The 26719-nt window shown below is 42.3% G+C and overlaps 2 protein-coding genes across 2 annotated transcripts; one reads left to right on the plus strand and one right to left on the minus strand.

Moving 5' to 3' along the window:
• Nucleotides 1–2208: 2208 nt before the first annotated feature.
• pik3ip1 (phosphoinositide-3-kinase interacting protein 1) lies at nt 2209–8154 on the plus strand. Its single transcript, XM_068703748.1, has 6 exons — nt 2209–2492; nt 2695–2823; nt 3285–3401; nt 4841–5032; nt 5164–5242; nt 6426–8154. Exons 1-6 carry the CDS (start codon nt 2390–2392, stop codon nt 6640–6642), a joined length of 837 nt encoding a protein of 278 aa, XP_068559849.1. The 5' UTR covers nt 2209–2389; the 3' UTR covers nt 6643–8154.
• Nucleotides 8155–8782: 628 nt separating this feature from the next.
• On the minus strand, nt 8783–26719 carry limk2 (LIM domain kinase 2). Its single transcript, XM_068702818.1, has 16 exons — nt 26477–26719; nt 26125–26221; nt 20476–20611; nt 16855–16964; nt 16319–16504; nt 15943–16048; nt 14904–15118; nt 14612–14798; nt 14409–14495; nt 14046–14177; nt 13484–13540; nt 13218–13283; nt 11889–12063; nt 11738–11793; nt 11260–11417; nt 8783–10398 (listed from the first exon to the last, which is right to left on the minus strand). Exons 1-16 carry the CDS (start codon nt 26490–26492, stop codon nt 10185–10187), a joined length of 1998 nt encoding a protein of 665 aa, XP_068558919.1. The 5' UTR covers nt 26493–26719; the 3' UTR covers nt 8783–10184.

Below are 26719 nucleotides of genomic sequence, written 5' to 3' on the forward strand. Positions count from 1 at the left end.
GTTAAACACAGAAAACATGGGGAAATGTGGTCCAGTTTGAGAAATAAATTAAATTACCCTGTAATGAAATCTACATCGCAAAAACAATCCCCTATAACTCAGTTTCATGTTGATTCATAAGTCATTTAAGACAAAGCTTCATAGCACAGATCTCTGAAACTACAAATGTGGCCTTAAACTTTGCTCTACTTCAAGACAAAGGCAAGAAAGTCATGTGGCTTGACAGCTTGTCAATGTGTTAGAAAACAAAGACATAAATTCTCTCTGAATCTGCCTGGACCTGCAATTTTATGTCTTTTGCCTTCTACCTTAAAAACAAAGTTGATGTGAGTTTAAAAAAGGTCGGCAGTTTTCGGAAGACAAAGGTGGAAATGACCATCTGGCTCAATAAAAGCCTGAGCTATCGTTATTGAGAGTAAGTTGTCTCTTAGCAAGCTTACATCCTGCTAATTAAATTACTAATTTACTGTGGCGACAGGGAATAAGGCCAAGACCATTTGGAGCATGAAGGACAATTTTTCCACTGTTGCGTCACAAGCCAGTGGATCCAGAGGATGACAGTAACAAGCTTAATGAACTAATGCTGAATATAATAAAGATAACTATTGAGGTTGTCATAAAATGTTTGTCTTTCATACTATCAGCGATGCTAGTTTCATTTTACAAAGCTTGACACAAAGCTAGTGTACCACTCTCCCTACAAGCAGTAGTGGACACTGTAAATAACCAGCCTCATACAATGTGAAGCCTGTAATAACATAGCAAAACGCAGCTTTAGGCTTTTAGTCTGTTGTGGTGTGTTGTGGTGCACTACCAAGAATTTCAGTATTAATTTATATATAAGAATAAACTTCAGCTATGTCCCCAATTTAGGCAGTTGCTTCCACTCCAGACAAAAAGTCTCAAATTAAATTGTTGAAATATTGCCCAACTCTGGTCCTCAGCGACAATCAATCAAGACGCTCATGGACAAAATCTTAAACTAAGGACTCAGATTTACTACTGTAGTACCTCACTTTGAGTCAAAATTATGAGTTAGTTCATTAACATTATGAGATCTTCTATACCAACCTCACTAAATCACCTCAGTCTATTCCTGGAGACAAAAAACAACAGATTTAAAATAAGCTTCTTTTTTTTTTTTTAAAGATATACTTTTAAAATCAACTTCAATACTATATCAACTTTTTATTTAAAAAAAAATATTAATCTCATAATCTACTAATGCATAATTTTGATTTACCATGATTTTTTTTTTTGTATCATAACTAACTGAGTTCTTTCTTTCAGTGGTGGAAATGAGCTTCCATAGTTGGCTCAGTACCAAATGTGTTCCCCCTTTAAAGGTCTCTGGTGACTTGTGGTTTCACCCAGTGCATGATGGGAGAGGCTCCTGCCCCCTGTGACCCTGAATGAGCAGAGTGTGAGAGAGAGTGCCGGACAGATGCTTTGTGTTTGCTCTAGTAATTGCCTGAAAACCGGGCAAGCATCCATTTGAAAAGTGGCTTAGTGAACATTGACTGACTCAGGCGTTGGCTGCCCTCTTTACCAGTCAGCCAACAATGTCACAGGGCCTCAGTGCCGTGAGTACATAGCTCACCGGCAGATGCAGGCAAATACTATTTGCAGCTCTCCTTTAACGGCCTCTGTAGGGTCATCTTCTTCGGACCAAGGCCAGCGGAAAAAACAGGCCTCATGTGGTGAAGAGGAAGCCTGGGAAACAGGAAGACCAATTGGGTTTGGACCAATCTCCAATCAGTTAGAGCCAGATAGATTATAAATGGAAAGTAACGACCATAGTTTATTTTCAAATGGAAATGGAAACCAGAGCAGCTATTTATAGACAAGCGCAGAAAATGTGATAAACATGGAAATGATTGTTGGACAGGGAGAAGGAAAAAGTTTGAGTGTGGATCATAGAAGTAACAATAAAAAAAAATGAAGACGTGTTTATTCTCACAAGGCTGCATGTCATAATAAGTTTCCAGACTACTTTGCAGCTGATGCGTCTGTGTGTGCGTGTTTGTGTAAGTGTGTGTGCCTGTGCGTGTTTGTGTGTGCGGGTGTGTCTGTGTGTCTCTGTGTGTGTGTGTGTGTGTGTGTGTGTGTGTGTGTGAGAGTGAGTGAGTGAGTGAGGGCGAAAACTCGGTGAGGCTTTAGGACCTTGAGGTTTGTGCTGCAAAGAGCAGCTCCTCCTCCCACAGAAGGCTGTTTACGAAGAAAGCTCCGTTCCTCTGACAAAAACAAGGGCTGGGACTCCAGCGAGAGGAGCAGTGTGCCTGATGTAAATCTAGCATAGGCTCGTCGTCCATTTTCAACAATTTGTTTATGCATTTGATATCTTTTTTTTTGTTGTTGTTTTTTTTAGAGTAAAGCAAAGTAGCGCACCATGTTGTCGGTTACTTCAGCCCGTCAGCTCTTCAAAATGTTTTTCTCTTTGCACGTTTTCCTGAGCGTGACCATGGTGGAGAGCAGTGCATCAAATGAAAACGGTAAAATTAAACATTAAGGACTATTTTGTTGGTATTTTATTTCATTTGTGGGTGGGGGTGGGGGGGTGGGGGGGGGGGGGGGGGAGTACAGTGAAGTATGATTTACTTTAAATCACATACAACATATAATTAATCAGTTTTGCTTGATTGCGCAATCAATTATATGCGTTGTGCTCACGTGTTATTTTGTTTTTATTCTCAGACTGCATGAGATCCAATGGTGTGGAGTACAGAGGGGAACTACAGAGCTCCTCCTCGGGTCTGGCCTGTCTCACCTGGATCAACACCCGTAGAGACTACGATGATAAACTCCATCCTGATTCACAGACAGGTAAACAACTTTAATAGATGTTTCTTTTAATGCAGAGATCAGGAAATGACCCATTAACTTAAGTCATTCCTCTCCTGTTTTCTGCTGTTGGAGTCATGCTGAAGACAGGCACAACAGTTTCCTTACAGGATAACAAACAGCTCTTACATCATTGTTGAGATGTGGATGCAGTGTAATAATACAGGCTGCCTCAGGATTGCAAGTTGTACACACACACATTCAGAGGAAGAAAAACAGGCTTGATATTTACATCCACTGATTTATCTGTTGAATGGCTTCTATCATACGTCTGCCATTTCCTTTCTTTGTGCTCATGGCGGCCTGTTCATTGTGTGATGAGGTAGTGTTAATGATTAATGCATCCAGTGGTTTACCCACTAGGCGGGACGGACAGAGACAGGCTTATGTTTCCAGGAGGTATCAGTAACAGGCATGTGCTGTTTCTACCGTTCCTCCTGTAGGTGTGGGAGATCACAATTACTGCCGAAACCCAGACTCCTCTAAGAGGCCTTGGTGCTACATTGCTGGTCCAGATGGGGCAGTCCAGAGACAATTCTGTGCAGTTGACACATGCAACGGTAGGTAATCACTGGACACAACAACAGTCATTCCAGTTTGGATACTATAGTTGGCATTTGCACAAAGGAAATTTGACATTTGTAGAAACAGACAGAAAAATAGCTCCCAAAGCCGGACCTGGCAAAGATAAATATGCATATTCCAAATGAATGACAAAACAACCCTAAACAAACACACTAAATGAGACTTTTCAGACTGTGCTCTCTTGATGCTGTCGGCAATTACTTTCTCTTTTCTCTAAAGCTCTCATGATTTTAAGAAGTGGGTTATGCTAGGGAGAAATAATGAGGTGAAATTTCTTTAAAATTCTAATTAATCAACACCCTAAAAAGAGGATGCAGTCAAATTATTAACTTTTATGGGTCAACCCAAAATGTTTTTAAAAAGATTCCTCTTGGTGTATTTTTACCACAAATAAACCATGTGCAAATGATTTCCCATTTAAGTGTATTAGTCTGCAGTTGGTTAAGATTAATGAACTGAGATAAGTTTTGTCTACTTTGCCCTTTGTTTCCTTCTTGTCTCCGAAGCCAAACCAAGTCACACAATAACAAAGCCCTGCAGTTGTGTCATAAAGTTCAGTTTGAAGAAAGCCGTTGACCACGCCCCAAACCGTAGCTCATTGGCAGAGAGAAAAAGTCTTCGCTTGGAGACAGCATCTAATTGGCTGCTTCAATTCACAACGTCATGCCCTTTAACTCCAGAGTTCGTAAACAACAACTTGTGTGGAGGAAATGGAAAAGGAGTTAAAGAGCAGATGTTGACAGCTGCGAGCTGAACCTTCCTGTCTCCTGAGATAGAGTCTAGCTTGCAGAGCCTGTTTATGTCTGGCACCTATTGAAAAAAGCAGCGTTAATGCAGCTTCAAACTGATTTTCAATCCAACTTCTTGAGAGCAGTGTCACAGCTTTTGTCATGCTGGTCAGGAGGTTTTCTGCGTCAGTAGTAACATTATTGGACCAGCAATAATTGGAAAACCACATGGTCCAGATGATGCACCAGAAAGTACATTACTATGCAGTCCTGCTCATTGATTTCTGTCCTATCCCACAGTGGTCTAATACATCCTGAGATAGTAAAGGGAGAGATAGATACCAGGGCATAAATTATATTCGCAAAATCAATGTCCTAATGTTTGTATAGCAGTACACTCTTCATTTTGCCCCAACTCTGAGTGGTAAAAGTTAAAAATTCCAGCTACTGCTTGATATGATATGGCATTAGCAGTACATCAACAGTAGCACAACTCAGAGCATCCCCAATCAAAGCTCATTTCACTGGCATTGGTAATTTGTGTACTTAATGTTCTTAATTGTTTTTAAATCTCCTTTTCTTTTGCCTTATGCTTTGATGCTTTTAATGGTTTTATGTGAAGCACTTTGAATTACCTTGTCATTGAAATGTGCTATACAAATAAACTTGCCTTGCCTTGCCTTTAGAACAACAAGCCACTGTTGTACCAGCAGAGGCAGAATCCCTCAAGCCAACAGGAACCATTCCGTCCACTGAGAGCTTTCAAGCGGCCAAGACACGGGCCTCTCAGGGAGAAGTAGCTGCTGTGCAGCCAGTGATGGGAATCAGCCAGCGAGTGCGCACAGGACCCAAAAAGAAAAAGGACCTTGGCACGCTCGGTATGTTGTTATTACACCGAAAACATGGTTTGAATTCATCTTCATGTGGCATTGCTCCATAAACTAAAGGTCTTCATGTTCAGTTTGTACGCTTGGTTTTTAACCTTTTATGTTGTCCGTTTGTTTTTCAGGCTACGTCATCGGCATCCTCATGATAGCCATTATAATCCTCCTCGGAGTAGGCATCACATTTGGCTACTTCTATAAGAGGTCAGTATCAAAATCACAACAAGATCATCAATCATCATCCTCAATCATTTGGTTCAGTCTTAGAGGAAGTTGATGAAAAGGACCTAATGTTGAGCATTCCCTTATTTTATTTTTCTCTTTGAAGAGGCGTTTAATCTGTTTCAGGATGTCATTATTACATTGCGCACATCTGCTGTAACAAAGCAAAAATGTGATGCATCAGAGCTTCTTGTGACTTCCTGTTTCCACTGGCAAGTGTAGTATTGTTCAAAGCTTTAAGGTGTGCAGGAGACATTCCAGTATAATTAGTTAAAACACGTGATAGCATGCATGTTTATTGGCCTCTTGTGTTTAGGGCATCAGCTGTTGTTCACATTCCCCAATGATGCTCTCTGTTCCGCTTGGCAGCGATTTTAATGCTTTTGTCACCCGACAACCGCAACAGTGGGGGAACGTGGGTAGAAACAGGAAGTGAAATGCCTGCAGTGTGTTTTAAGCATCATCTTATTTTATATTCTTGAAATAAAGACCGGGTTGGATTGGATGGAGAAGCCTGCACATTCACTGCAGTTATGTAATGGGCAAAATGATGGCCCCACTGTTGTGATTCCCTTTGGCACAGTACAAAACGCCCTCACAGGTCTGTGTTTGGCTTTCAAATCTGATTAGCAGTCTTTGTTTTCTATTTCAGGAGGTGATTATTAATAAAGGATGCGCAGCATGTTATGTTGTACCAGATTGTTGTGCAGTAGCTTATATGAACCGCACGCTAGTGTAAAGAGTCATTGGTGGTGACATGCAAAGTTTAAAAATACGCTGCCGTAAAGCATGCAGGTAGGAAGTGTTTTGTATATTGTTGTGTTTTGCCTCCGGATCAGTAGAAAGCATCACTGCGTTGCCTTGGAGAAGATAGGCTCCTCGCCAGACTGTCAGCTCTCTGTTCCCTCTCACCATCTGTCCCTTGCCTTTGCTGGGGACCTGGCACTTGTTCTAACAGGCTCTGTTATCTACATACAGCATGTTATCTGAAGCTCCTTATCTTGAATATTTAGCTTGGGTGGCCCCCCAAAAATGGTGCTGTACATAGTATCAGCCACACGACTACCAAAAGTCATCACTATGATAGCTATTTTTATTATGATAACATCAAAAAAAAAAAGACTCAACACAAATTTAATTTGCATTCTCTGCTGTTTGTGTTTAGGGGTCGGGACTTAAAGAAGCAGCATGAGCAGCGAGTGTATGAGCGCGAGATGCAGAGGATCACCTTGCCCCTGTCGGCTTTCTCCAACCCCACCTGTGAGCTGGTGGATGAGAACACCATCGTTATCACAGCAGAGCACGAGACGACCCACGTCCAGGACGGCGTGGAGGGCGGGGACCCTCTCATGGGCCAGCAGGCCGGTACCCCTGGAGCATGAGCATGCGCGTGGTCCTCAGACGCAGGACTGTGATACATTTATGTGAACCGAAACACTTTTTTACATCTTCGTTCCTCCCTCCTGCCTCCCTGAGTAACCTCTGTTGTAAAAGGAGTAGGGGAGCGGTGTTCCCTCCAAAGACTGGATGCTGTGTCTTTTGTACCCCCTTTCCATTGGTCTTTATACATTGGAGGCACAAACAAAACAAGCTGTGGACACAGTCTTAACAACTCAAAACCATTTTGGTGGATCTGTTGTTATTAATGAAGATATGACATGAAGTCTTTAATATTCACTTTTGCTACATTTGATAGCCAAGAAAATAAGGTCATGTGCTGTCCCTTTAAATAACAGTATGAATATCTAGTCTAATGGACTTGCCAGTGTTTCTATTGGTGTGTAATGAAACCAATTCTTTATTAAGAGATGGTTTCTGGAATGGGGGTTCATAGTCTTTCTTTTTTTTTGTACGTTTCCATGTGAAGATGGTGCTCTCGACATGGAGGTTTCATTTCTATTGACCTGTTGGCTGTGCCGAGGGAGACACACATAAGAAACCTGTATGTAAAAAGACTGCTTTGTCTAGGAGATACAGATGTGTCCAAAAATATATCCTCCTCTGAGACAGGATGAGGGAAAAAGAGGGAAAACCGGCCCACTAAAGACAAGGGAAGGCCTCCAACTCTGCCTTAGCATGATACTTGTGAATGTATTTGTTCTTGTTTAACCCAGATGAGTTTTTTTTTCTCTCTTTGTACTCGACTGACAGACCTATGTGGTTACAAAGCATGACGGGCGGTCAGGTCATCGGCAGACATGATAGAGGACTTGCCCTTTTCTTCCACAGGTTTAGGAGTGACAGGAAATGTACAGAGTGCTCTCGGAAAACATGAGAGACAGTAGATAGTCCTCAGGACGACAAGAAAAAAGATGAGAAAAAGGTCTGTCTCTGCAGAGCAGGACAGCGAGTGTGTGTTGAAGGGATGAGGAAGCCCGGGGATTAGATTCAGACGTTTGAGTTATGCACTTGACGCTTCAGGAGAGAGAGAGATCGATGGAGTAGAACAGAAATAGTCCAAAGTTTGCATGCACATGGTTACCTGCTGTATGTTTGTATTCAGGGGCCACATTTTTGCATCTTTAAAAAGTAGAACTACTGATCGAAGAAGATATTTTAGAAAATACCTGCCTGGAAATAAAAATAATTGTACACAGAATATTCTGTTACACACGATGCACCGTTACTTCCCGGTGTATTGCCAGTTTGTTTGTTATCACTCCGTCACTCCACATGTTCTTGTTTTGTGATTATTGCTGAATCGGCATCACTGGTAATCTTTGGTTAATGCTGCTCCATTATTTTTAACTGTCTGTGTGCTGACTGTAATCATTTTTTTTTTCTTCATATAAGCAACATGTTCAAAATACTGTTGATCATCATTTGAATTTAGTACTTGTATTTGTATGAATGCAGATTTTCACTGCTGGGGCTGAAATAAAACATCAAACTCAGACACTATGATGTGATGTAATCAATGCATTTAAAATGATAGCGGGAGAACAACATAATACTGCGCAGTGGCTGGACCAATGTCGTGTTATTCAAGGTTTGTTCACAGTAGGAACGTTTTTGCACCAGCTCCCTCTGTTGGCCATTCTTCAACACATACTAGAGTCATTGGAGTCACCTGTAGGTTAAGATATAAGATAAGAAGATGCTCGTAAAAACATCTGAACTCAAACAGCTACAGAAAAAAACAACCCGCTTAAAGGAAGTTTGGATCTCTGGACGTTATTCAGTGACCGACGTACACTTTGATAGTGACCCAACTACTGCTCAGATTCCTTTGATTAATAGACAATATTCACCTTTATTGAATGATCCACAGCTCTGTTTAAAGGTTCTAATAAACAGTCAATGACAATCGTTTAATGGTCACAGGTAACTATTAAAATAAACAATTTAAAGTCTTCATTAAGCCTATTTATCATTTACTCTACAAAATGTGAAAACTGGAAAATGCACGTTACCAAAGTGAAGTCTTAAATCTGATTGTCTGACCAGCAGTCAAAGATCTAATTTTAAATAGACGGTATGTTATGAAACAGAAAAAAGCAAGAAAGGGAAGCATAAACAGTACATTTTCTGATTTATTTATTTTCATTTCTAACAAGGATAACAACTTAAGTTTTGTCACTGAGGTCATTAATCACTCATTTACCTGAAAAATAAAAAATATGTTTATTTCAGAATGTCATTTTTGCAGTGATCAGATTATTTGAAGGAAAAGAAAACCCAGTTCCTTCATTTGTTTCTACAAATGATTTAACTTTAATCCTGAAGGATATAAGGAGAGCGGATTATTAGTACACAACACTTTAACTGACATGCAAAATTGAACAACGACAACAAAAACTACTTCAAGAAGGTTTATTTATGAAACACTACAGTGATATAAATAATAGTGGTTACAACTGGTCATCAGTACCTTGCATGATGATAGCAAAAAGGCAAAAACCTCCATAGTGACAAAATGTCTAAAAATCTACAAATCTAAAGTTCCCATTAGAAAATGTCATGTAATTAGAGGCATGATATGTACATATTTATATACATCGCTAAAGAAAAAAAATCCAGTTCTGTACAGAGCAACTCCTTATGGTCAATTGTGGAGTGATTACGTCTGACAATTATTAACAACAGCCTTACTTTCCATAAGAGCTTCTGCCCCGTTTTTATTTAATAGGCATCAGATGTTTGATAGAAACTTTGAACAAAATGTCAATGTGGCAAAAAGTGAATTCATCATTCTAACAAATTAATAAAATCATTAGTCTACAAAGTACAGAACCATACTTGTAACTATCTCGTCAAAAATGTGATCAGCGGTGTTTAGACGGAAAAATATCCAAAAACGTTCCTTCGCCATCTTGAGCCAAATCTCAGGACGATGACACTATTCGCAGTCAGTGTGTGTTTGTTCTTCCTAAGCTATTTTAAGTCACACCTGTTTTCTTCAAGCTGTGCCGTGTGTTTACTTGGACCTATCAATCAGCCAGACTGCGGAGCATCTTTGTTTGCTTTGCAGCCGAAGTGGAGTGAGTCCTCTGGTGGACAAGGACTGATCTGTGCATTCCACACACAGCCCACCACAACTTCAGAGCCAAAAAAACTAAACTGCCGCCACATCAGACTCCTCGAGTCTTAATAAGATGTTCGTCTTTTGTCGGGGAAAGGACCAAAGAATGCTGCATATTGTCTTTATACACTGTAAACATTAGTAAAACCCTGTGTGTGTGTTGAGTGGGGGCTTAACAGGGTAGAACAAAATAGTAAGCAACACTAGTCCTTTTGAAATGTGTCTTTCCACCCCCGTTGCAGCTCACTGGCACTTTAAGAGTCAAGGCACCACACAAGGAGATTGGTCCAGCTACCACAGGTTATCCAGTTCTAATATGGCTCGGCTTCAACGCAATTTCCCTCTTTTTCTCATCCACAGTGTTAGTGCAGCAGTTCAGAGGGGTCAAAGAAGGCACAGGTCCTAGGTGCTACTGCCTGTCATGCTGGAAGAGTCTGGAGGGGCTGCTGCTGGGGTCAATGACTGCATTGTGCTCTGGGATGGGGAGCCGTCCTTAGCCATGTAGAGTTGACTCGCTCTCTGGTGAAGGTCATCCAGTTCGGCTGGCAGGGGGATCCCCAGCTCCTGGTTGAGAGACAGAGCGTCAATCCAGTCCTCCAGCTTCTGGAAAGGTGGGCTGAGGGAGGGAGGGAGGGAGAGGGGGGGGGGAGGGGGGGCACCCAGGGCACACACAGAGGAGTTTGAGGTTAAAGCTGGACTGACAAGGTTGAGAGAGAACATGAGGAAGCAATCTGGCAGCAGAGGCGTGCCCCAGCGCAGACATGTCGACATGGCATCTGTTGTTAGCAAATGTTTTCTCTCCCACTGCTTCTAAACCCTCTCAGGTCAAATAACTGGCCGCATAATATCTGTCCAGGTGAAGGCAGACACATTTTCTCATGTGGCCATTTGAGTGAGTGATAAATACCATTATTCCTAATATATTTTAAAATCTAAATTTTTGCTGCAGAAGCTGTTGATTTCACCTTGCTCAGGTTATCAAGGAGCAGCACTCTACCACGGCTTATTATTATAAAGAAAGTACAAGCTCTTATCCGACACGCCTTTTACCGAGGCACCATTGAGAGCATCCTGACAAACTGTATCACTGTGTGGGGCGGAAGCTGCACCGACTACAACAGGAAAGCCCTGCAGCGCATAGTGAACACAGCTGGAAGGATCATTGGTGCCTCACTCCCCTCCCTGCAGGACATGTATGATACCCGCCTCACGCGCTAAGCGACCATGATTGTGTGCGACTCCAGCCACCCCTCACACAGTCTCTTGTATATCCTAATACTATGTAATATCCTACATCTGACTGCTGCTAAATACAGAATGATAGTTTTCTTAATATATATGTTATCTCAATGTTATTTCTATTTTTGCACTTTATTATCTGTATTCACTTTATACATTTTTTCAACTCCTCTGTATGTTCGGTACATTGAGAAATTGACAATAAAGCTGACTTTTTGGACTACCAGCAGGTGCTCACCGGTTGTCTGGGGTGAGGTCACAGCAGGCTACGGTCAGTGGGAAGAAAGCTGGTGGACAGTCTTCAGGGAGAAACTTCTCCACAAACTTGCCAACATTCAGGCCAAAGTCCAGAGTCCTGGGGAGGCACTCAGGATCAGCATAGACTTTTCCAATGATCTGGATCATAAGACAGAGGAGGAGGTAAGCGTCAATAAGTAGACAAACGCGTATACACTGAAATATCAGCACAGGCCATAACATGTTTCAGCCCATTAACTACAATGGTGTCTACCTTACATGACGTCCTAGGATTTCTAAAGAACGCGAGTGCATTTTAGATCTGTAGAGACTTGAACGTTGCTTGGCAATGTTTTGGCATGGGTGTGTTGTCATGGTCGAATAATACAGATGTGAGGAGATCGAGGATTTTAGCATTGCAATCACAAGCTATGTTTTTAATCAGAAAATCAAAGCAGGCAATCCGGGTAATTTCTCACCTCACAGAGAACAATTCCAAAGGAGAAAATGTCCACCTTCTCGTCATAGCGTTTACCTGAAACAACATCAAGTGAAAGGATAAAGTAAATGCACAGAATGAATTATCTTCTGTTAATTTAAGTTGGTAATTCATTTTTGTCAGCGGCTCACCATTTAGCATCTCTGGAGCCATCCAGTAAGGGTTTCCCACGACAGTGTACCGCTTCTTTCGGTCGATGCGTCTGAACACCCTCTTCTTAGTGGTGGGTTTCTCTGGTGGAGGCTTAACTTTGTCCTCTAGTATGAGTCGGGAGAGTCCAAAGTCAGCAACAACCACAGTGTTGTCCTGTTGAAAGATGACGCTTAACGGTTACATTTTTACTACTTCTTTATGTAACTATTTCTTTTGAACAAAAGAAGCACATTCGTCTTCTCATCTCTTCTCGTCAGCCTTCAATTCAATGCAACCTCACTCACTAGTAGAAAAGCTTGTATCTTATTTCTATTTAGATTATAAGCTCATCAGATGGATTATCAATTTTCTAACCAACAGAACTCTGCATCAGAATAAATTGTTTGTTTGTTGTTCCACTGGCTCAGGGTTGTGTCCTTGCTCCTCTATATTTTAAAATCTTGTTTACAGAGGAGTGTCGTAGTTCATATTGGAATAAAGATATTGTAACATTTGCTGACGAAATCACAAAGGCACATAATGCAAGAATTTGTGGACTGGTGCAATAGACATTTTGGGGGATTTAAATGTATCCAAAACTAAAGAAATGATAATCTCACCAAAACACATCGACGGTCTTGCAAGAGTCATTCATAGTACCAGCGTTGTAACCGTCCATCCCTAGTACAGCTTAATATTGAGCAAGACCTCAAAAGACTATAAGATATAGAAGACCCACACGTGGTCTTTGAGCTGCTGCCATCAAGACGGCAGCTTAGATCACTTGTATTTCATTTTTACATTGTTTTTTAAATATGTGTAAATGAATTGTCTGTATTTCAGTTTGTATACTGACTCACCCTGAAGTGCCCCTTGAGAGACTAATTAAGTTCTTTTAATTGAATTGATTTATAGTAAAGAGTTGCATTACTTTGCATAATGTGTACATTTCCTGATATAACAAAGCAAACGTTGAGTAGACAGAACGATAAAATATCGGGTTAAAAATAAGTACAATTTTTTGTTACTCATGGAGGAAGAATAAATGCTCTATAAAATCAAGGAATCATAAATATAGTAAATGCTCTTTGAGACTCGTAGAATCTGTTAAAGTAAAGAAATATTGTTTTGAGTTCACAGTAAACATGAAAAAAGGTTCACAACTATTCTTGCTCAGCAAATCACAGGGCTGGGAACTTCTTTCACTCACAACTGGATGCACGCCAACTTTTACTCCGTTCATGAATTGTACAAGTCGTTCCAACCCTTTAATCCTGTTGTTCAGATGTTGTGATGTGTAATGGCTGGTACGACGCCATGTCACCTACCAGTTTAACCAGGCAGTTGTGAGAATTAAGGTCTCTGTGTATGATGCTCATTGAATGAAGGTAGGCCTGAAACAAAGAAGAAAGTCAAAGAGGGTCAAATTAACTTTTATGTAGTAAAACCTTTCAGCACTATCCACACATCATCCGTGACTGGCTGCATCTCCAATCCTTCCCCTGTGCCATAGAGCACATTTACAAACGAGGAAGCTGAAAATAGCAGCCAAAGATTTCACTAACAGTAACGTCTTCGCAAGAAGCCAACTCACCATGCCAGAAGCGATGCTCTTTGCAAAGCTCACCCTTTGCTCCCATGGAAACGGATCCTGTTAGTCCCGAATAAAGACACAAAAAAAACAAGAGAGAGAAATGAATAGAAGATCCCTCAGAGGCCATAATGCAGAACAGAGGTAAAAACAAAATGATTTTGCACCACAGTAGAGACAGGAAAACAGTATTTAACAGGAACAGTAAACAAGATTAACCCTCAATACTGTCCCTCCTCCACATACTACATATAACTAAAACACTCTCCCTCCCTTTGGCTGTGCACTGAACTGAACTGAACTGCCTCTCAAAAAAACTGTCAGCTGTGGGAGGAGGGGAGCTCTTTAAATTTCACCTGGAAACACTTTATACAACTTTTCCACGTCTTGGCCAATTGTCTGTCAGCCAACTAGAGAGCTCAGAGCCCCCCTATCAGTGCAGAGGTCCCTTTAGGACAGCCCGCCCCCCCCGTCCCCGTCCCCGTCCCATACGACTCCAAGCAGCACACAGCTCTTTCTGTGGCCACTGAGGGGTGTTTTAAGTGAATCAACAAGTTCAACTCACCGTGTCTCTGATGAAATCTTTCAGGGTACCTCCCTCAATATACTCCGTTATCAAATTGAGCCGCTTGTCCTTGTATAGCACACCAATGAACTTCAACACGTGGGGATGTTCGAGGCACCGCATTACTTTGACCTGAAGATTAGGCAGAAACAGAGGTACAGTTAAAAATAAGAAAATCAGATCCATGTTTTCCCATAAGGCAGGGGCAAAACCCTCAAAAACAAAGGCGGTAAAAAGAAGTAATTGTGTGGAACATGTGACATGCTTTCAGTTGCGAGTATAACACATTACAGCTCCGTGCAGAGGCATAGGACTCTGTTCGGCCTGAGAGGAAGAGCAGGCCTCCTGCTGCAGATCACCAACCTCCTTTAGGAAATCCTTCTGGGTCTCTTCATCACAACGGATCAGCTCCTTCATCACCATCACTTCTCCTGTGGCTTTATGAGTCACCTGTTGGTGGGACAAAGCAACAGTTGCATTACTTGAAGCCCATTGCATGATGACCCACCCCAAACAAAAGAGTCAAGAATGAAGTTAAATACGCGGATGAGAAGTTGGAGGCTGACCTTTATAGCCTGCCCGAAGAAGCCTTTTCCTAAGATCTCTCCGTGGATGAGGTCACATGGCCGGAAGATGCGATGAGAGCAGCTACTGGAGGATCTCAAGGATTCAGAGCGGCCGATGTTTTGGGTAATAAAAGGCATCTCTTTAGGAGAATTTGGCCCTGGTGACTTACATGTGCTGTTACTGCGCCTGGAATAGAGAGAATATGGTTGATAAAAAAATGATGTACTCATCTCTTGTTCATTACAGACCTGCGATATGTAAGCTGTGTGGATGTTGGTTATTCCAACATACCTCAAAGACCTCCTTTTCAGTGTGCCGTCGTCAACAACATCGGTTCTCTCCAGGACCGTGTTAGCGGGCGAGGACAGACGCATGCGGGACGTGGCTGGGACCCCCAGATGGGTTCTCGGCGACCCCAGTCTGAGCCGGTCTAAACGCTGCCTGACTGGGTCATACTCCATCAGTAGCTGCAGCGTGTGACTGGTTTGGTGAATAAGATCATCCACCTGAAACAAACAAACGAGACTTAGGGTTGCTGGGAATATATCACACTCTTCCCGAGATTCCTATGATTTCTCCACATAATTAAAACTAAATTTCAACTTAAAGTTACTATGAGGAACGTTTATTTCGTGTTGACTTTGGCGGCCCAGGTGGACAAAGAAAGTGGTAATGTTTCTAGGCACCAGAGTCCCTTTAGAAAAACCAGACAGTCGGCTGCACTCAGTCCTGGTTCTGGTTCTCACGTGCCTCACTTCCCTTCAGCGGGCCCAGCAATATGGCCTGGACCTCCAACAGCGTGGTGTCAGTGTTCGGTCCCAATTGGGATCGGCAGAGCAGCGAGGCAAAACTATGTTTGTTGCGATTTACTCATGTAAACACTGAAAACTATAACCTTCATTAAGGCATCATTTATTGCAAGACAGTATTAAACTGCAATAGTTTTCGCTAAGTGTACCTAATAAACTGGCAACTGACTACATCTACAAGGCAGAGGAGTTGGATTATTTGTAGGACTTGACTTTGAATCAGATTAACAGTCAAAACTAATTAAAAAGCATGACTTCATTCCAACCTTTGAGATGAGATACTAAGTGCAGTCACACCACATACCGTCCTCTCCCAGCTGAAGAATGTATAAAGGATGGAGGAATGTAAGGAATGCCAAAGGATACATTAGCCTGTGTTGTTGAACAAGAACATAGCTTTGTAAATTGCACTCAAGGAATGGACTTGCCCTTAATAGCGACACTAATTGGCTTCCTTTGAAAAATCTCAGATCACATCTAACTTCATGAGCATCAGAGATGTGTGTGAGGAATAAACCCACCTCCTCCTGCATCAATGTCCCCACAGGAAGGCCATTAATCTCCAGGATCCGGTCCCCAACATGGATGGCATTTCGGACCTCTGGACTAATGAGCATCCCTCTGACTCTGGAACAACACAGTACCAACATATGTGAGTATTAAGTATTAGCACTACAGAAGGAAGGCAGAAATGGTTAAAGAGAACTGGGTCACACTCTTACATCCTATTAAACTATCAACTATCCTTTGCAGTCACACACACACACACACACACACACACACACACACACACACACACACATTTAGCAAACCCATAATCAGTTTCACATTGCTCATGGTGCCACCGCATAACAACAAGACAGGTAGGGAGACCAGCCTCCATCGGGTCCCTCTTACTCTTTGACTTGAACACTCGCTGAGCCGCTGACGTCCCTCAGCACTGTGACGGAGAAGCCCCTCTTGCCGTTGGCTGCAGAGGGCATGGAGATGAGCGTCACTGTGTGTGGCAGGGAGTCCAGCACGGACTCGTGGGAGCACTTTTCCAACATGGGCGTAAGAACCACCTGCTTGTAGCACTTTCCACTGCACACAACAGGAAAGAAAAGGGGTGAACCACCGCATGTGTGGACATGAGCTTGTTGTTAAGTTACTTTTCTATGATATGATAATAATAATGAATAACTACTAATTAACACTGGCTGACAATAACTTGAGGTTATAAGTCCATCTTTGAATAATAAACTCACATGTTAACTAAAACACACCCTTCATATCAGAACAGTAAGAACAGTGAAGAGGTCACTATGCATAAGAATTAAATGCCATTCATGCCTCCGTTTAACAATATGGTTCCTAAAACAAGCACAGAATACTAAAAGTATTTTGTGTCTACATTGCAAAAAGCTTTGGAGAGGATTGTGCAGATGTCTTACCAGTAAAGTTTGGACCGCTCAACTAAGGCGTAGGTGTCCCTGTCCTCAATCACCACCTTGCAGCTCAGACACAAAAAGCACTCTGGGTGATACTTGTGTTCTCCGGCCACCTGGAACCACAAAACAAAATGGGTCGATCTTCAAAATGTCTGCGTGACTCGAAGCGGAAAGAAGTAATATGCCGACGGAGAGGCTGCAGTCCTGTTCTGCTTCGCTCCGTCCGTCAGTGATGAGTGCGTTGTGCTGAGTGTTGCTTTGTGCCTTCCTCCCGCTGTGAGCGGTGACGCAGTCGCTAACACCTGCTTTACTCTCACGCTGTCTGGAATCTGCTATGATGTCACCTCTCTATCTCCAGGTCTGAGCCACTCGTCTCCCTTTCAACCCCCTGAAAACACCTCACAACCACGTGCTTTCTCTCTCATTAACACCGCCCGATTTCCCTTTCTGAAATGTATGTTGCATGTTTTTACGGCACTCTCTCTCACGCAAGATGAGATAATGTGTGTAACCAGGTACTTTAATTATACCTCAGCACAGAAAATGTTGATTTCAGGTTCAATTATGAGATCAAAGTTTTAGGCCTACATTTCAAAATGTGGCTCAGTGGATAATGTGTGGAGAGAGAGGGAGGAAGGAAAAACTTCAGGTTTGACAGGAACAGCATTACTACAGGAAGATACATAAATAAAGACATTAACATACTTAACCATTTCTTACTAACAGGAAATGATACCATACCTGCACTATTTGATGTTAATCAAACTCCAACTTTATACTTATAAAAATTCTGAACCATTCATAGTTTCTTTTTCAATTTCTCCAGCTGTGAGCAGCTCCTCCATTACCTTAGAACTAGAAAGCATCTTGCAATGAGATCACAAATACTGCCGGAGCCTTGCTCGGACCACGGCCATCTTCCAACTCAACATTCATTTTCATCTTTCATTGAAATCTTAAAGTTTCATGACTGTATCATGCGACGCTATTAAGGTTACAAAATCATTAACACCTGGCACAGTAGTCAAAACTGCTTCAGTTATGGTTGTTCCCACTGAAGTCGGTGTCTCCAGGACCACGTTTTGCCGTGATGACACACACACACACACACACACACACACACACACACACACACACACACACACACACACACACACACACACACACACACACACACACACACACACACACACACACACACACACACACACACACACCGAAAAAACAATAGTGTCACTGTCGCGGCTGGTAAAAATCAAGTCGTATTGAAAGTTTTGAGTATACTTTATTTTGTCACTATTCTGGTGTGAATACACAACACACTCAAAACTGCTTAGAACTAGTATGTAGTTTAGATTTAGGACACATCTAGAGAATCGCTGTTTAGTTCTCTGCAACTTAACCTCACTTAAAAATAGTTGAAACCAATATTTTCTTCCCACATTAGCCACAGCTCTGAGTCAGTGAGTCAGTGCTGGGAAAGGCAGTTGCTACAGAGAGATTAGAGATGTCAGCCAAATCATTGTGACATCTCCGGAGTCTGTCTGTAACTCCCTGCCTTCAAGCCAGAGAGCAGAAGCACCGCCACCGACCGCAGTCACAACCTGCCCCTGGCTTCAACGGCAAGACAAGATCAAAGTGAAGAACAATTAGGTCTCATTTTGGAGAGGTAGAAACATGACAGCAAATGCAGACAAGTTGATTAAATGATCATCAGAAACAATGCGTTAAAATACAACCATCTTCAATCGATCAATGAGCCGTCCAATAGTTAAAAGCAGGACAAAAACAATAGTGTTCTGGACTTGAATGCCGAACAAGCAGCAGCAGCTCTGCTGACGGCCCGCAATGATTCTCTTTCTGGCTTGTGCACAATCAGCTCTGCCAAAAACACTTGGCTTCACTGGCTGATGAAGCAGGAGGCCAATACTAAATAGAAGAGTCCATTGTGTGTGTTGCTTGGTGGCAAAAAGAAAAACTTCAGTCTGGCTCCGTGTTAGACAAGTGACCCTGGTTGTGACCAGAGAGAGCCGCTGCCACCTGAATTTCATGTTTCACCGTGGCGATGTTTAATCAAAGCTGGTTGACAGTTGGATAAAATTCAACACAGCAGTTTCTCTGGTGCCAGATTTGACTTATACTGGTATGTATTGGTGACTTTAAATCTACCTTGACTCAGTGTATGATTATTACATCATGGTTCCAAGGTGCGCTGGCCTCTTCATCGGCCTGAATCCCATTTTCCCATTCCCCGTTTCTTAAAAAAAAACAACTTCAGAAATATATTGCTTATCAATCAAGCTATTCATTTGTAGAGGGAAGAATGTGTTATTTCTTCTTTTAAGTTACATATTCTTGGAGAGCCTTTGTAGCCGAGTGGTTACAGCGCTCGCCACTTTACCGCAACATTCCGGGTTCAACTGGGACCTTTGTTGCATGTCATACACTGTCTCTACACCGTCAAATAAAAGGCAAAAATGCACCAAAAAAAGTCTTCTTAAAAGTTACATCGTCTTGCTTTGACAACAGATACTCGCTCTATAAAAACTCATTAGTACAGATAATGATGTGAGTGGTGGATTGTGGGTAAAATCTACAGAGCCACCTCACAGAGGACAGAACATGATGCGCTCCAGAACCCCATCGTGTTCTAGTGTCTTCTCACTAGATCCTGTGTACTATGGGAAGTGAACTGTGGAGAACTTCTGTTCAGAGAAAGAACCAGTGTGGTCTGGAGCCCAATCGGCTCCGTTCAGCAGCGGCCGCCAACGTAAAGAAATCACTCATCTGTAAATGTAATTACCGCCACAAAAACAACCCCCCCCCCCCCCCCCCCCACTGCTTTTTAATGCGTGTTAGCATTAATCTGAAGAAGTGGGAGAAAGTGGAAGGCAGAGAGCATTGTCACGCTCTGTTGGCGTTCTGGTATTAGTAATAGAGGAGGAAATGGTTGGCACTTGTCGTTATGCGATCAGGGAAAGGCAGGCTTTGAAAGCTTGCCAATCACGTGTAGCAGCAGACTAATAGCTTTGACCTAGACTTTATTAGACTGAAGCTTCACGCAATCACAAACCAGCAAACGCCAACAGCCTGGAAGGTGTTCATGCTCATTACACACCAGAAAAAAAACTTGGAAAGGAAAGTGCATAAACACCTCTGGTATTATTAGATCTTTAAACACCAACGGGCAAAAAAAATTAAAGTGTGCCGTGAGGGTGGTGTTGGAGAAAGTTAGCATGCCACATTAGCATTAAAAGACTATTTAGCATAGCACTTCCATAAAGTTGGGAGACTAGTGGTTATAATCGAAGATATTTAAGAAACACAGACTTTTAGACCCTTATACGGGTACGGTGTCAAATACCCTGATCCTACACTTCCCTTCCTACGCTTCATAGCGCCTTTTAGTTTAGTCCTCATGGCCTGGTAAACGCCCATGTCTTTCACAAGCCACACCCTCAGTTTGTATCTTAGACTTTCTGTTACAAATACGTAGCCAAAAAAGAAACAAAAGATGTTGTAGAAGTGTTTTCACAGGCTGGGTAGCATGTTGACGTGTAATATCAGTAGAGTTCCCCTTCAGTCTCAACAGAAGTCGATCGGAATTGGGTCCAGCAGACTTACCATGGTGGGTCCAGTCATGAGCAGGGAGCAGCCATGACAGAACTCTCCAAACTTCTCCCAGTAGTGCTTGCGACAGTACAGCTCGCCTTCCTTCTCATAGTACCAGTTAGTCAGGTGGTCACAGCACACAGAACACCTGAGAGGTAAAGAGAAAAACAGCCCTGGTCATGTCTGCACAGAACAGAGTAGATCAACGGAGGAGAATGAAGAGACGGGGGGGGGGGGGGGCAATCAATCTTCAAGGGGATTTATGGCCGAGACTCAAAAGCCTGGTGTATTATTTCAAAGACCTGTTGATCATTTGAAAAGGTGAATGGTTGATGTCTGAAAGATCCTCCTGAAGCATCAAGTCCACTGCTCTCATACAACAAGTACCGTATTTTCCGCACTATAAGGCGCACCGGATTATAAGGCTCACCTTCAATGAATGGCCTATTTTAGAACTGTTTTATATATAGGGCGCACCGGATTATAAGGCGCATAGAATAGAAGCCACTACAGCACAGTACCGGTGTTTACCGCTATTACTTCGGCGACGCCCCTGACTACGGTAGCCGTAATGCTGCAAGCGGTGCGGCTTTGTAGTTTACCAGTCGTACTGAAACATTTTGACTGAGAGCCGTGTACAACCAGTATGGATCAACCAATTAACCAATTGATCCATATATAAGGCGCTCCGGATTACAAGGCGCACTGTCGTTTTTTGAGAAAATTAAAGGCTTTTAAGTGCGCCTTATAGTGCGGAAAATACGGTACTCTGTGGCTCCACTTTGTCTCATACAGGTTCACGTCATCAACTAATCTATAGCTTATTTTATCTTCAACGAAACAAATCACATTTGAGAGGCTGTAACCACGGAATTACTCAGTGTTCTACTTGACTTCAATGATAAATCCCTGTATCAAATTAACATTAATTATTCGTTTTTCGGCAACTTCTTAATGGTCAGAAAATGTATTATTTGGTTTGAATAAGACATAATTACGCAAGAGCTGAGCGCCACACAACACTGAGGGAAAAAAAAGGGACATTTGCAGTTTGGTAAGAGTTAAACATTTGAACCATAACCCAAACTATGTCATCTTTTTTTTTTTAATCATTCTCAAAAACCCAAATCCTCATATTACATACCAGTGAATGACATGGAATAGTAAAGGAGAGCTTGTGTAGACACCATAAATCACAGCGAGGTTGGACAGGACAGGAACATTAGCTGGGGGCATGTTCCTCACAATGACAGCATGTACGTTTCCCTCACTTTAACAAGGTGAAGGTAAATAACTGGCTCCTGAGATGTGCCGGGTCTTGCATGTGTGCTGTTATTTCTGCAGTTTTATAGTGTGAGAAAAAAAAAAGAGTCTTTAAGAAACTAGAGTCTTATAAGGTGGATGCAGGGAAAGTTTGGTTATTAGCCTCTGCACGCGACCAATACGGCAGCCAAATACTTTGCTAATTTCCAGCATTTTAACAGGATCCAGTTGTTTGAGTGAAAACTGCACTTCCACTTTGACAACAACCTATTGCCCGTTAAAACAGGCTAAAAAAACCCCCGTGTTCAACCAGGGACAGTGATCACATGATGAATATCAATCCGTCTGCACTCATTTTCAGTCAACTCTCCAATTAAACAGGGTGAAATGCTACAAAAATAACAGTTTAAAAAAGGTAAATATTAAGACTTTGTCATACTTAAGTCCACTTCATAGCATAAGAATACTGATTGATCCGAGCTGTCACCAGAGAAGATACTGAGGGAATTAGGGGGACATTTTTTGGCTGCTACTTGGGGACACAATGTTCAGCGTGAGGAATGCTGATGCTGCCCGCAGACTGGATAGCACCAAAAAGCTACGAGCGTTCCTTCACAAGGAACAAGCTGCACTGGTTACGCAAAACGGTGACGGCAGGTTCGACTGCCAGAATACAACCAAGGATGAACTCTGTCAGATGTCAGGCTGCTGAAGTTTGTTTTTGTGCCATTGCTGCATTCAGACTTTGCAAATAACAGTTTCTCAACCTTTTGATTCGGCTTGTAGCTAATTTGAGCAAAGATGCAAAAAAACAGAGACTCCGGCTGAAGACAAATGAATCACATTTAATGACACGTGTCAATACTCTCTGATGGGAGTGCAAAACTGCTCACAGGACTAATTTCTCCAAATCAAAAATAAAACTAACATAGCAGGTGAGACGCAACACAGGTTTGCTTCCAGGAGTGCCTACAATAACAAACGTTCAACTGACACTTTACCGACTTCCTGATTAACAACTATTTCTAATTCAGGGCTGTGATTTCCTCCAAGATGATTGTGAGAGCTCTGCTGATGCTTTTGCCTTTCTAGAAACTGCTCTCTGACTGCTCACATGCGTGTGTCTATGTCGATATTAAGTATATCACATGTATGTCTTCTGCAACCATTTCATGCAAGTATGGAAGATGAAATCAGAAATGTTACTTTGAGTGGGAAGGTAGTTTTTAAGCATTTTACAATGATTGTGGTGCAGTGCTGGCAGCAGTTTTTTGGCAGAAGTTAAGAAGGAGCCATCTAACCGAGGGAGGACCACATGTTTGTGTCTATTGTGGAGATAATAGTGTAGATGGGAGGGGGGGGGGGGGGCACAATTTGTCTTTTTACACCAAGTGGCCTTCATGTTGATGCCCTTTTAACAAATAATGTGTGGAAACAAACAGTTCTGTTCTCCTGAGATAAAAGCATCTTTTATCAAGAATGAACACAGGTTCATAACACAATGACGTGATGAGGGGAAGCAGAGCTGAAGGTTTGCTGAGGGTAACATTGCATGAGTAATGGTAGCTGTTGCTGCTGTGGCCACAGCTGCTATAAAGTCCACTCATCTGATTTGTGTTAGTCTGTGTGGAGAATGATGTCAAACAATCTGGATGGAGAATTACACAAAATGATATTCCTGTTCATGAAAACTACTTAAATTAGGACCCTAGATCCTTTAAATCATGTATTAAGCGTTGTGGAATTCTACAAAACAGTACAGCCTGACCCAAGAGCGTGGTTTGAGATATTACATTCTCACAGATTCAGTATTATTGGTGTGTACACCAGCTGGAGAAAGACTTGTGAGACGTCCAGTAGTCAAAGTGGTATGTATGACATTCAGTCTCTGTGCAGGTGTGGCAGTAAAAACAAAAACGTCCACCGCGTCCGCTTTGCTCTAAATAAAAAGCATTCCTTGACAAAACCAGCCGATAAACTATAATTATTGCCCATTACGTCCCTATAATAAATCCAGATAGAGTGATGTACGGGTGCTTATAAAAACACCTGACTTCCCTCTAGAGGGACTGCTGGTGAATGGGGGGGCGTGCACGCTCAAGTGATTCTTCAGTGAACAACACAATGGTCCTGCCTGCACAAACACTACAAAGTAAACATGACTCATTTCCTTATATCCACATTCCTGCTGGAGTGTATTCTTTTGTTTGTAGTATGAAGTGGAGATAGTAAGAGAGGGACTTCAAATTGTGGCCTTGAAGACCCGACGAGGGAGTGTTTCACTTATAATGGGACCTTATCTGTGGGCGTGTGACTGCTGTGCTCCAAATGTTCTCCACAACAGCCTCTTAGTGGAGAGTGACTATTGTTTCTCCATTCATATCACAAGGACAGTGTGTTATTAGACGTAGCCTCTGATTTCAATCAGCAAATCCTTTGTCAAGACAAAGACAAGCACCAAGTCTGCACATTTGAAAAGCTAAAACCAGCAAAAGTTTAGTGCAAGTTAAAATTTCCATCAATGGACTTATCAATTAATCAACTTGTATGTTCTGCATAAGGAAACACAGGTCATAAGAGGTGGCACCAAAACATAAAGGAAGCACAATAAATGAGTATAAATCAGAAGGACTAAAAATATGAAATACAATACTATTTTTGTGGCCAAGTGTGATGATAATATCTGCAGCTCTATACACCTCCAGTGAATTACAAGATTGTAAACATCCAGCTTTCTTTGGAGGATTCTGCAGTCATTGTCTGAGACAGTGGACTCACATCTCTGAATCGCCGTCTAGGAATGCAGAGCACAGCAGAGTGGAGCGTGCCGTTACCTATAGGCCTCAACAACACTGCCAGGTTTACTGGAACAAGGTTGACGTCAGCTTGTAAGAATGTTCCACAAGGTGGAGGTACATGGAGGGGAGAGTGGCAGCATGTGGACAATAGACAGTAGGGGCACCACAGGGAGCATCACGGTACAAAAGGACATATTTCATTTTGCTGTACAATTTTCTTAACAAGCTCAGAGATTAAGGTCTTTAAGCATACTTGTGCGCAGTGATTAGAGTGTGTAATTGCTGTTGTGTGTAAAAAAACAAACATTTTGAAGCTAAACCTCAGAGGGACAAACTGCAGCACATTTAGATGACTGACAAGACTGCAGTATGGCTTCCCCCACACACGCAAACATATCTGATATCTTTTAGTTTCTAGGGAGTGTAACTAAAGACGTTTCAGACAAAGATGCCGCAATAAGGAGGATGCCAAAAAAATGTGAGGGAGCATAAAAGTACAAGCGGAGGGAGAGGATCAGTGGTCAGGATCTCAACATCTGAGATGATACCTGGAGCTGTCCAGATGCGTCACTGATGAGTGTTTGGAAAGAGTGAAATCCCAGCTCAAGTAAGGAAGGAGGACAATGTGCTGCTGGATACTTGCTCAAAAACTTCAAGAGAGCTATTTCAGTTGTCAGAAACAGACAACAAAGTCAGCAATCATTTTATTCTATTCTTAAGGCTTTTTGGACATGCCAGCAGTCCGCCAGAGCCAGACTCCGGTCATAAAAACCAAACATTTTTTGGATACACTTCACTACAATATGAGGCTTGTGCTGCGCTGCAAACGGCTACAGTCACAGATCCAAACACCCACTTCTTAATCATCTGTTTTATAATGTTAGTGTCAAATCAGGCACGGTGACAACTCATGTTCACATGACAGTCAGCAACAGTTTGATCGAGTGTAATCACTTTCTTTTAAAATCTAAGCCATGTTATCTCACACAAGAACAAGTGAATGTTACTGTTAATCAAGGGGAAACCAAATGAGTGACACATCGTGCTGGCATGTACAAGAAGCCACAGGTCCACTGCCCCATGCAGAGATATCTCACTGTGGGGCAGTGACCTGTGAAAATCACAGAGATCACATCAGCGCAAATGTGGCAATCATTAAGCCTCAGGGGCCGAGAGTCTGGGCAAAGTCCTCCTAGTGGGACCTTTTCACTGACCAATCTGGAGTCCAAACCTGGACCGTCCCCACGCACGGGTCAGTCAGCTGTGACTGTAGCAGCAATGGACATCCCACATGGTGCATTTTGTGCAGAGAGGCACAACACAATGGGGAATTGTTAAAAAACAGATCTAGGAGGCCCATGTTGAGGCTACAAGACAGAAGCTTCTGGGGTTATCCACAAGGCCATTTGTAAGTCCACCCATACAGTGAAAGCAGCCAGCAGGTTAACCAACAACAACTGTGTCCATTTCAATGCAAACTATAACCCCTCTTCTTTCTATGAAAACAAAAGCGTTCACTAATCAGACTACGCCTAACACAACAGAGCTCATTACAGGGAGTAGTGCAGGCGTGTTTGAAATCATAAAGTGGAACACTTACTGGAAGCAGGCGTTGTGCCAGGTGTCCTGGAGGACTTTCATGTGAAACGAGTCTTGAATTTCTCCTCCACATCCCGCACAGTAACAATGATCTGTACCTTTAAGGAAAGACAAAAGTCCTCACTTAAAACTGGAGTAACATTGCATGCTGAAAAAGCCTGAGGAGTATTAGGAGAAAAGTGAGTAAACAACAGGTATGTTCGACGTAGCACTGAAACTGCACCAAAAAAAACAAGCTTTAAACGTTCAACATCGTATCAACTCACCGTGAAAAAACGACAGAGATTGCAACAGTTTGCTCAAAGGAGACAAAGTCTCATCAGTATACAGTTACAACATGAGATATTTCTTACCTTCTGGTTCCTCCATCTAATTTCTGAGTGTCGTCGATATTCAAATCCTTTCACAAACGAGTCATACTGAAGCAGGAGACCTGCGACGTGCCGCTTCAAAGTTTCCTCCCCGTCGTTCAACCAGGACTCTCAGCTCTGAATACCTCAGGAAAAATAACACACACGAATCCCTTTAATTCTCCACAGAAAGAGTAAAAAAGAGTAACGACGCTCCTACTGGACGAGGCTGCTTCCTTGCCGCTG

This window comes from Cebidichthys violaceus, unplaced genomic scaffold (assembly GCF_023349555.1).
Source record: "Cebidichthys violaceus isolate CVI_PGR_0920_01 unplaced genomic scaffold, fCebVio1.0.p SCAF_9, whole genome shotgun sequence".
Classification (NCBI taxonomy): domain Eukaryota; kingdom Metazoa; phylum Chordata; class Actinopteri; order Perciformes; family Stichaeidae; genus Cebidichthys; species Cebidichthys violaceus.

Excerpts from the sequence above, each read along its gene's own strand:
- pik3ip1 (XM_068703748.1), top strand. The coding sequence starts at position 2,390 with ATGTTGTCGGTTACTTCAGCCCGTCAGCTCTTCAAAATGTTTTTCTCT. Across the intron at positions 3,402-4,840 it reads TGCAGTTGACACATGCAACG|AACAACAAGCCACTGTTGTA; the intron begins GTAGGTAATCAC and ends CCTTGCCTTTAG. Across the intron at positions 5,243-6,425 it reads TTTGGCTACTTCTATAAGAG|GGGTCGGGACTTAAAGAAGC; the intron begins GTCAGTATCAAA and ends GTTTGTGTTTAG.
- limk2 (XM_068702818.1), bottom strand. Across the intron at positions 20,612-26,124 it reads TGGCACAACGCCTGCTTCCA|GTGTTCTGTGTGCTGTGACC; the intron begins GTAAGTGTTCCA and ends TTTACCTCTCAG. Across the intron at positions 15,119-15,942 it reads GGACATTGATGCAGGAGGAG|GTGGATGATCTTATTCACCA; the intron begins GTGGGTTTATTC and ends TGTTTGTTTCAG.